This window comes from Poecilia reticulata, chromosome 17 (assembly GCF_904066995.2).
Source record: "Poecilia reticulata chromosome 17, P_reticulata-male-v2, whole genome shotgun sequence".
Lineage (NCBI taxonomy): Eukaryota > Metazoa > Chordata > Actinopteri > Cyprinodontiformes > Poeciliidae > Poecilia > Poecilia reticulata.
The window spans coordinates 12,406,290-12,416,967 of record NC_088846.1 but is presented as its reverse complement, the minus strand read 5'-3'; the positions used below and the strand labels follow the sequence as shown (position 1 = coordinate 12,416,967).

General features: G+C 42.8%; 1 protein-coding gene across 1 annotated transcript in view; it reads right to left on the bottom strand.

The window, feature by feature from the left end:
- Nucleotides 1-317: 317 nt before the first annotated feature.
- The window catches only part of LOC103479283 (receptor-type tyrosine-protein phosphatase S-like), a 98,742-nt gene continuing 88,381 nt past the window's right edge, over nucleotides 318-10,678 (bottom strand). The window contains exons 30-37 of the mRNA XM_081598448.1: nucleotides 9,428-9,582; nucleotides 9,003-9,288; nucleotides 8,302-8,480; nucleotides 7,720-7,846; nucleotides 6,364-6,489; nucleotides 5,411-5,565; nucleotides 5,131-5,266; nucleotides 318-3,735 (exon numbers count right to left, since the gene is read on the bottom strand). Coding sequence (XP_081454574.1) covers nucleotides 3,667-3,735; nucleotides 5,131-5,266; nucleotides 5,411-5,565; nucleotides 6,364-6,489; nucleotides 7,720-7,846; nucleotides 8,302-8,480; nucleotides 9,003-9,288; nucleotides 9,428-9,582 — 1,233 coding nt within the window. The 3' untranslated portion in view covers nucleotides 318-3,666. The remainder of the gene's footprint in view (nucleotides 3,736-5,130; nucleotides 5,267-5,410; nucleotides 5,566-6,363; nucleotides 6,490-7,719; nucleotides 7,847-8,301; nucleotides 8,481-9,002; nucleotides 9,289-9,427; nucleotides 9,583-10,678) is intronic.

Below are 10,678 nucleotides of genomic sequence, written 5' to 3'. Positions count from 1 at the left end.
AAGGATTCATCTCTACGATCTGCATTTTAGACATGATAAAAATGTGCTGTTTTCAGCAGAACAAAGATTTAAATCAGTTCCTAGAGCGCATCTTTCTTTTTTTTTTTCTTTTTAGTTTTACAACTGAATAAAACACACTGTTGTTTACCAAAGCTGTCTGAAAATATATATTTGTAAAAATGTATTTATGTAGAGTGTTGAAACTGGAATTATTAATTTATTGTTTTCAGTGACAGGAATCCATTTTTGTATCGTCTGACGTTGGCTCCATCTAGTGGAGCAGGCATGAATCACAGAGAAACAACAGGAACGCCGTATATCCAACCATCCCGCTTTTTTTTAATACAAATTCAAGATACAATATCTACATCTATGGTTCGAAAGGAAAGAACAAGTACATAAGTGAGGGGGTATGGCATCATCAGAGCTGGCCCTCCACACGTTCATTATATGTTTCGCGTGTGCCTGTTTATATATTTCTCTTGACACAATAATCATTAGAAATCGAGGGAGTAACATATTTCATATATGTTCAAACATTGCCAAGACTTCAGGACCACACATAGAGTTCATATGAGAAGAAGTTCAGATTCAGACAATAACCTCTGAGGCTGTGTGTGTGTGCGTGTGTAACGTGTGTAGCTAGACGATTCGTACCCACTCCCCGTCGAAAATACACCTGCTACTCTGTGCTTTCAAGCAAACTAAACACCAACGGCACATCAGGAGAATTTCACTCTGATCTATATGTCGAACTTTTCAGATGCCCTTAAACGCATCACTGCTGCAGCTACATATAGGAGGTCAAATCAGGCGAGGTGGAGAAGGTGATGGGGATGGGGGGAGGTCAAAGGGGCATCACCTGTAAACTTTAGATAGTTCTGCCTCTAATGTCCATCTCTATAACTAATCAGACATCAGTAATTAGTATCAAATAGCACCCTGCACAGAGGGCATACGTTCTCAATACAAAGCAAGTCATTTTAAAAAAAAAGCACATAAAAAAATTTAAAGAACAAAAAGCAACAACGTCATACTCCAAAAAAATAAATAAGTAAAACCACAAGAAAAAAAAAAGAAAACAATTTTATCAGTTGTCTTTTACAAAAAAAAAAAAATCATTGAAAATAACAAAATAGAATAAATATTTTTTTTAAAAAACCATATGAATTAAATACGACAAAGTGAGCGAGAACAATAAGGCTTTTTTCAGCGACGACAAGCAGTACATCACGTCCAGTCCCACTCTAAACACGCCGTTTGGAACGGCACTGCGTGGGACTCTGGCGGCAGACTGTATGTACAAACGCAGAGGGCCCGCCGGGACGTCTCACACCGGGACCTCGACGTGCCCTTTCAGCACTACGGGGTTCAAATTAGGTCGAAGATTCACACCAATATCACAGGCGTTTCACGGGAGTCGGAGCGGTTCACATCGACTGGTGGAGCTTCTGTACAGACGGATCAACGAGACAGAAAAATATATGGGGTTTCTGTGAAGGACTGTGGAAATGGAAATGAGCGTACAGCGCCTCGCAAAAGTCATTTCCCCACATTTTTGTTTTTGTAGGCAATCACAAGCTTTTATGTGTTTTATTGGCGTTTTACGTGATAGAGCAACAGGAAGCGGAGCATTGAGTGAGAAGTGGAAGGAAAAATGATGCTCGGCTGTCAGATTTGTCAAAAATAAATCGCATAACAAATTTCTATCTGGAGTCAGCTGAAACGGTAAAGTAAGATGAAACCTATATTTGTAGCCAGCGTGCAAAACATCATTTGTGGCAGAAAACTAAAACTAAACCATCGTCTTGAGACATGGTAGTGGCAGAGTTATACTGTGGGAAATGTTTTTTTTTAAATTAAAAAACAGTTTAAAGAAAGATGGATGGAAGTAAACAGCTTGCAAATTGATATTTGCAGACTCCTTCCATCTGGCTGACTTTGAACTCTTTTGTAAAGACACATGGACAATTTCAGCTTCTAGATTTGAAAACTCAATTCCAAAAAAAAAAAAAACTCAGGCAGGTTGGTTGCAAACGAATGCAGATTATTGTAATGAGGAATTTATAAATGTGGAGAGAAAGAGAAGCCCACAAATGTGATCTTCACAGTATTTATTAACATCTACTGTGATCCACTTGGATCACTGTTGGGAGAAACACACAAGTTTTAAAAACCATGCATGTTTTCCATAAAACGTCACACATGTTGCACTAAGTTTTACTGTCCTGTCACATAAATTTCAAATGCATATGAATATGTTGAAAGTTTGCGGTCAAAACTTGAGAAAAGATGTAGAAGTTCAAGGGGTATGAATATACATAATTTTTTGACTATTGCAAGGCACTGTACCTCAAGCTTTCTCCTTTTCTAAAATATATTTCATTATCTTCCATTAGCGGTAAGCTCGACAAGTAAAAATATAGGAATGATTCTACTGCGAAGGAGTGCAAATTCAAGTAGGAAAACACTAGAAGATGACCGTGGCAAAGCTTTCGTCCTTAACATTAAGACGTGGCGTTTAACAGCAGAAGCTCTGAAAACGATGCGCGAGCGTCAAGCAGCGTGTCGAAGAGAAAAACCAAGTCTGCGTAAGGCAAAGGAAAACGTCAAAAACGCAGGAAAAGACCTGCAGATATGAGCGAGAAAAAAAATACACCGAACTGAGAGAGAAACATAGAGCTCACTTCTTCTGCGAGCATCTCTTTCGATAAGCCACTGCTGAACCGACACGATGGGGGGGGGGGCAGACGTTCAAGAGGGAGCAAAGATGGACGATGAACACGGACGATAGCAAACAGCAAGCAGGACCTATTGTTGACGAGGAACCGCATTACAGGTCCCGGCCCGCTTTCTGGACTCGACGGGCTCTAAATGCGAACCCCCCCCCCCCACCCGGGGTCAGCTTCAACCGGGCGTTGACGACTCTGGGGGCCGGTGAACAAGGGCCGTGACTTCTTCTCTGACTGCTCTGTCGTTGTGCTGGGTAACAAATAGGAGCCATGCCTCCTTATAGGCCACAGTTCTCGCTTGCGCTGCGCGGCTTTGTCTTGGCACTGTGCATCTGGTGAACGAGCCACAAAGTCCTTGGGGCTGTTGGGTCTGCGGACGCAATCCAAGTCGACTCGCAGACACAAAGAAATGTTCACCTTGTTACTCCTTTAAGTACATCAAACTAATAGATATAAAGTTGAGGATAAAAAGCCCATTTAGGGTGCAGCAAATATCCAGGCTCTGTTTTTTTTGTTGTTGTTTTTTTTGTTTTGTTTTTTATGTTTTTCTCTTAGATCTTTTTTGTATTTTACACACATAGAGTAGCGTAGCTCCTGTTCGGAAACCTTTTGTATTTCACTGGTTCATACTTGAGATAGCTGACCACAACACATGTATTTATACGTCCTTCACACTGGAACACTGAGGTAAGTATATGGATTACACATGGATAGTCTCTTCGCCCGGCAGGGAAAGCGCTGGCGAGCTCGGCCGCTGCTAAGAGAACTCTTGATGGTGTTTTTGTCGCTAGTCGGTGCAGAATTGGTCTTTAAGTCTCGCTTCCAGGAAAAGTTGAATGTTGTCGCCGTTTTTTGGACCACCCCCTCCTCCCCTTCTCTCGTGTCGTTTGTCGTTTTGTTGAAGCAGAAAGGTGGATGTGTGGTTCTCTCTCTCTTATGTTGCATAGTGGTCAAAGCTACCCAGGTACTCCAGAGCAGCCTGATAGCAGAACTGGTACTCATCCTGAGGAGTAGACAAAGAAAGCAAGCAAACAACTGTGTATTAAAAAACTGTCTATTATGTTTCTTAAGTATATGTTTGATTTCAAAATCCCACAGCCAATGCCGATAATAATTACTGATAATTCAAATTTTCAGACTTCTTACACAATTAGTCATTAATAGGAAATAAGCAGCAGCATACAAAATGTAGTTTTCAAATCATTATGTCATTTATTAATTAGAAAACATGATATCAACAACAAGCCACAGGCAGTCCAGATCTGCAAGATGCTTTTTTTTCTTTTTAATCTACCCAGATTATCTAGGTTTGATGTGACCAAAAAAAGGCAAAAGAGAGAAAAAAAAAACACTTTTAAGTGGAAGATACTTTTCACAGTACTAACCCTATTTATTGCACTTAAGAGTTCCCAAGACAGCACTGGTGTTTCAAAAGCTGGACCAGCTGAGATCATTTTTTTCAATAAAATAACTTTTCCTGCTATAAAACTGTTGAGGATGGAGTTGCTCAACATAGTAAAACTTTACGCTGCCGCGCCGTGTGCGGATTAAACAGGGGTCTCGACTAAAAGACTCCAAATGAGCGCTTTCAAACCACACCGGAAAAAGTGCTGCATGCTGCACAAAGATCTCGAGCCAAGCCTAGTTTATTCATATTTTGACTCAGAGAAATCCTTCCTCTCCTGCAAATGTATAAAGTGGAGAATAGTTGTCCAATTTCTTGTAAATTTGTTGATTTTATGCTCTGGTTTTAGTTAAATCAATTTATGTTTATTTTTTTCCTGACAAGATGTTTTTAAAGCAATTTAACATGAATCTTGTACCTGTAACTTTCAAAGTTGTGCTTTATCTTCATTGTATATTTAGCAAATAAAGAGTGAATTCCTTTTAATTTGTTTGTCTTTTTAAATCAGCAGCCGCAATAAAAGAAAGAAAACCTTTCAAAACTTACAATATTGTTTAAAAAAAAAAAAACGCCTTTGCTAAACTTAATGTTTCCAAATGTTTTCAAAATGGCATTTGAATCCAAAGTTTCAGTCGATACATGCTGCTCTCGTAGAGCACTGTCTACATAAATTCACTTTCCAAATCTTACGGTTTGCTCTGAGTGTCAAACTCCACTCTCTCAATCATACGGAGCAAAGTAGCTTTTAATTGAGAGGCTCGTCAGATGATTTGATCTTAAAGACGCGTCCCTTTTTTTTCCTGCTTCATTTCGGCTGAAACCCATGTAATGATCTCGTCCCGAGTGCGCCTCCAAATACGCTCGGTCCCTGACGATTTCCGCTCTGCTCCAGAGCCGACGGGAAGCGTCCGACTCGCGTTAGCCTCAGGAAGTGACTCTGCTGTACGCTCTGCTACACATCAGGTCACGACGACGTCGTGTTCTCGAGCTCACCTCGGTCTGCACCATGGCCGGTCTCTGTGTCCGCAGCATCTTGACAGTTTGGAAGATGTCCACTGCGCCCTCGTAACGCATCCTCTCGAGGACGATGCTCAGCGTGATGAAGACACCTGTCCGCCCCACACCAGCGCTGCAGTCGGAATGGAAAAAAAAAAACATGCCAGAGCAGATTGAAGGGCGCCAGACTCCTCGGCGTGACACTAAAGGGATGTGTATATATATATGTGTGTATATATCGAACGATCAGCTTCAGGGAGGATAGCAGCTGGCATACCTGCAGTGAACGGCGATTGGTCCGTCCTGGCCAAACTGCTCCTTGGTTTTGTGCACTTGGCCGATGAAGTCGATGAAGCCCTCTCCGGATTTCGGCACGCCTTGCTCGGGCCAGTCGGTGAACTGGAACTGACGTACCGTTCTGGACTGGCCGTCCTGCGGGAGCGGGGCGGATCGGCAACGATAAGAGACGTTTTCACCAGAACACCTGAGTGATTTAAAAAGCCGACGCGGTTTCTCTTTTCAACACACAATGCCTATCGTGAAAGCAGGCAGTCGCTGCTGATTCAAGGGGATCATTTCAGAATGACTATTTCCAGACTTTCTTGCTGTATTGACTGAGAAAAGATGCTCTGCCAGGCAACATCCTTTTTTTTTTTTTTTCTTTCCCTTGCTAATGATTACTGTTATCTGACCCGGGATCAGTTAGCTGTGGTTAACTTGAAGCTGTAACGTCAGTACGTCTGCTTCTGTCAGCCACTCAGTAGGCAATTACATCTTTTCTCTTCTGCTCAGCCTCTCCGACTCCCCCTTAATGGAGATCAATAGAGCATCTGTCAATGTGGCGTCACTGCAGGACAGGCTTAACTGGAGTTATCTATGACTGGCACGTGCACATGCACACACACACACACACACACACACACACACACACACACACACACACACACACACACACACGCCCGTGTTGTCAAGATTATCTGGAGACAGCATGGTCGAATGCATGGCCTGCAGCATCTTGTCAATACGTGCAAACAGGCCGTGTTGCACACACACACGCACGTTCGCATACAAAACACTCGCTGAGCAAACACACACTCCGGGTCGATAGGACACGCTTCGCGTCGCCGCCCCCCCAACGACACCGAAGGAATAGACAAAAATCGAGGAGTGCAATATCACGCTGCCTGGACTCAACGTGCAGTAGCGAGGAGTATGTGATCGCAAACCCACCCTGGCGTCTGTAACTTTGAACTCCCGCAGGATGTACTGGGGCATGTTGTACTCTGCCATCGGGTCAACCACAAAGTACTGGTACCTGGCGGAGCGCTCGGCGGGCCAGTACTGGTGACACTTTTCCTGAAAGAGCAAAAAACACAATTGGAGTTTGATGAATCGTGAAACACGGGGGGGGTGAAGGGGGGGAGGGGAGGTGAAGGGGAGGGGTGCCGGAAGGTGTGAAGTGTTTATTAATATGCAGCAGTGCCTTGGAGAGAATGCTTATAACGCTTGACTGTCTTTATTTATGTAAAATATGAGAGACCCACACAAGTAGAGCATGAACAGGATGGAAAACACGGGGTTTTCTTTTTGTACACATAAAAATCAGAAAACTGAAGCTTCCGTTTCGATTTAGCCCGTTTGAGTTAATAGTTTGTAGAAGAACATTTTGGTGCACATCTTGAAACTGGCAAAGCTCAAGCTCAGTCAGACTGAAGCTGCAGTCTTGCCACATATTCTCAATTGGATTTAGATCCAAACTTCGACTCAGCTACCCTAACACCTGAATATGCTTTGATCTAAACCATTTCATTGTTAATCTGGATGTATGTTGAGCATTGTTGACCTGAAAGGTGCACCTCCTCTTCTGTCTCACTTTCTGCAGCCCGTTAAAATTTTTGGACCAGCATTTCACCATATTCAGCTTCACCTTTCCTCCCTTAAAACTCTCAACATTTTTCCTGTCCCTGCTGAGGAAACAGCATCCCAGAGCATGATGCTCTCACCACCGATGTTTAACGTGTTCGGGGCAACGAGAGTTTTTTTCTTGCCCATCACGTTTCGGCCAAACAGGCCTGAATGTTTATTCTCCGTCTCCTGTGACCACAGCAGCTAATTAGCTCGCAAAAAACTGAAACTATGACTTTTTCTTGGCACTGCTCTATAAAGTGCCAGATCTGTGAAGAGCGTCACCATCGGTTTTCTTGTTGACAGATTCTCCCACTTGAGCTGTTGGTCTCTGCAGCTCATGCAAAGTCACCAGAGGCTCTTGGCTGCTTCTCTGAATACTCCCTCCACACCTTTTATAACCTTTATAACCTCTTCACCTGTCTGCTGTGTTCCTTGATCTTCATGGGGTTTGTTCTCCATCAACCCTCTAAGGTTTTTATTATTTATTACAGTTAGGTTGGGCTATATTTTCTAATTATCTAAGTTCTGAAATAAATAGCTTTCTTTTTGTCTTACCTGGGTGCCACAGAGTAAAGTAAAGCAGCCAAAAAAAAAAAAGACAAATGCACATATTTCAGAGTTTTGTTTGCAAAAAATGTTTGATCATGATTTTCAGAATTGTCATTTCGTCGTCCTTACCCGTCCCATTTCTCTCAGCTTTGTCAGCATGACCACGATGGTGGAGTTGTGCTCCCACAGCATCCTCCAGAAGTCCTCCGTGGTCTCGGCAAGCGGACCCTGGGTGGCAATGTAGCCTTTTTGCTGCCTGCACACACACACGCACGCGCGCGCACACGCACACACACACACACACACACGCACGCACACACACGCACACACGCACACACACACACAATATTATTATCAAGCCACCTCCCTCCGTCTCCCTCCGTTTCCCCCCCCGCCCATTTCTTCATCTGCCAAGCATCTCACTAAAAACTGGGTCAGGCTTCAGGCGAGACGCAGAGCGGTCAAAACACGAGCGTAGAACCACTTGGAACGGCTGAATCATCAGGAAGCCCTCGCTGTCCGTCCCCGTCGCGGGGAGTGAGGCGAGCGCCGCGCGACGAGACAAATCGTGGGAGAGCGTACAGAGTAATGACAGATCTGACGCGACATGACAGATGAGAGGGCCGCGGTGAAAAGCCCTCCGATCCGGTCACTTATCAAAGAACGCCGAAACGACAGGAGGGTCGGGTCAGATTAGCGTTCGCGGCGTACCTGTATCCATCTATGTAGCTGGCGTTGATGTAGTCGGAGCCCTCCAGGCCGCGGATGGGCTGCAGGCAAACGCGAGTGGTTTCGTAGGGCATGATGTTCACCAGTCGGTTCTTGAATTTGTTGCAAGGGAGGTTGGCTGTGACAAACCGCGACGTGTGCGCTTTGGTGTTGGCCAGACGCTGCAATGAGAAAGAAATTAACATTATGAGTTTAAAAACTTTGATTATTTAGCAACTAAAAGGTCTGTCTGTTCATTTTTAATTTTGTTTTCTATTCTATTTTAAAATCTATCTTAGACTGGACTTAAGTTGTCTGACATTCATTACTTATTCTTTCATTCATAATTAATGACATGTTTCACATGAATTTCCATGAAAATACAAAAAGAGAGATCAATTATTTATTAGTATCAGTGTAAAAAGCTGATAAAGGAGGGCCAGAAAAAGCGGTGAAATGTACCATTTTGGGTTTTTTTTGTGCACATTTATCAGTCGGTCCTCAAACAACAAAACATACTTTGATTTTGATAGAGAAAATCATAAATGCAGGAGACAATATGAATATAAAATCAGTGCAAAAAGCCTGTTTGTTCACAAACACATCTTGACGACATGATAAGAAAAAAAAAGTCAGAAAACTCAGGTGTTTTTCTGTCATTTTCCAACAGTTTCACTTAAGCCCTTTGGCATTTTTCTCCCCACCTTGAACTCCAGCTCCATGCCGGTGACGTGCTCGCCAGGCTCCACCTTGGACAGTTTCTGCATGTAGGAGTACAGGCTGCGGGCTGCCACTTCCGTGTTCCCACAGGCCACGGCCTCCAGCAGGGACTCGTGGATGAAGCTGTACTGGTCCTCCGTCTGCACCATGTAGTTCCTCTGCGAGCGCATGAGGGTCACGTGGCCGTAGATGTCCACGGTGCGCTCATGCCGAATGCGCTCCAGCATGGCGTCGATGACGATGAAACAGCCGGTGCGACCCACGCCGGCGCTGATGGAAAGAGGCGAAAACAATAACTTTTTGCAGCGTGCTTGAAATGAAAAATCGGCGAAAGCCGTGAAACGGACACATTTTCTTTCTTGTCATTTTGCATCTTTGTTTTTGTTTTTTTTTGAATGTGTGTGCACACCTGCAGTGAACAATGATGGGTCCGGCATCAGGAGGGTTGCAGGCTTTTACCCTGCGAAGGAAGTTCAGGAAGGGGGTGGGATATTCAGGCACGCCATGATCGGGCCAGGCGGTGAACTGGAACTGACGCACCTCCCTCCGTTCACTGCTGCCACTCTGACAGGAGAAACGCATGGGAAAAAAAAAAAACATCTTTACATGCCTGAATGACTGAAAGCGCAAGTACAATAAATATAAAAAAACCCAAACTTATTTATAATGATGGTTGGATTTACAGTGCATTGCAAAAGTATTTATACCTCTTAATTTTCTTTTCTTCACATTTTGTTACAAACTTTGAACATTTGGCCAACTTGCAAAACTCCATGTTTGCTGTAAAACTAACACAGGACACCTCCATGAACACACTATGCCTGCTAGTAAAAATAGAGTTTGATCTGATTATGACTGAGCATTAAGGCTAAATACAATTACGCGGATAAAGCCATAATATTCAGAGAAAAACGTCGTACTACAAAAAAGCCATAATACTGCAAGAATAAAGTTGGACGAGAAAAAAAAGTCTAAACAATACGAGAGTAAAGTTGGTACTTTACTCTCGTATGACGAAAAACAAAGTCATAATATTAGAATTTTATTCTAGTAGTTTGATTTTTCTGTTTTATTTTTCCTATTACGGCAGACAGAGCAAAAGATTTGGGAATGTTGTGTACTTAGGGTTCTAGCAGGAGAACCACCATACATATTCTGTCTGAGTTTGAGATTAAAGCCAGTATGTTTATTAGAGTAGCCCAGGAAAAGTCCAGAACTAAATTAGTTCATAGTCTCTTATCCAAACTGACTGAACTTTCTCTGTTTTTGAAAAAAGAATGAGAATGATCAATTTGTAGATGTGCAAATGTGGAAGGGACTTGAAGTGAAAGGTGGTTCTTTAAAGAACTGAGTCAAAGTCTGTCAGACAAAAAATACTAATAAAATGCAACAAAATTCATAGTCATAATCATGTGACTAAATGTGAAAAAGTTTATGGGGTTTAGAAACATAGGAACTTCAGGAAAGGATAACGGATTCACCCAACGATGGCAATCGATAGCAAAAAAAAAAAAACATCCCACTGGAACATACAAATCATCCTTTCTTAAAACAAATCTAAAACGCGTACAAAAAAAAAAGGAGACATGAATAACGACAGCATTTGTAAATATTTAAATCGTTCACGCTCTGCACTTGGATGTTTCACAAGAAATCACCA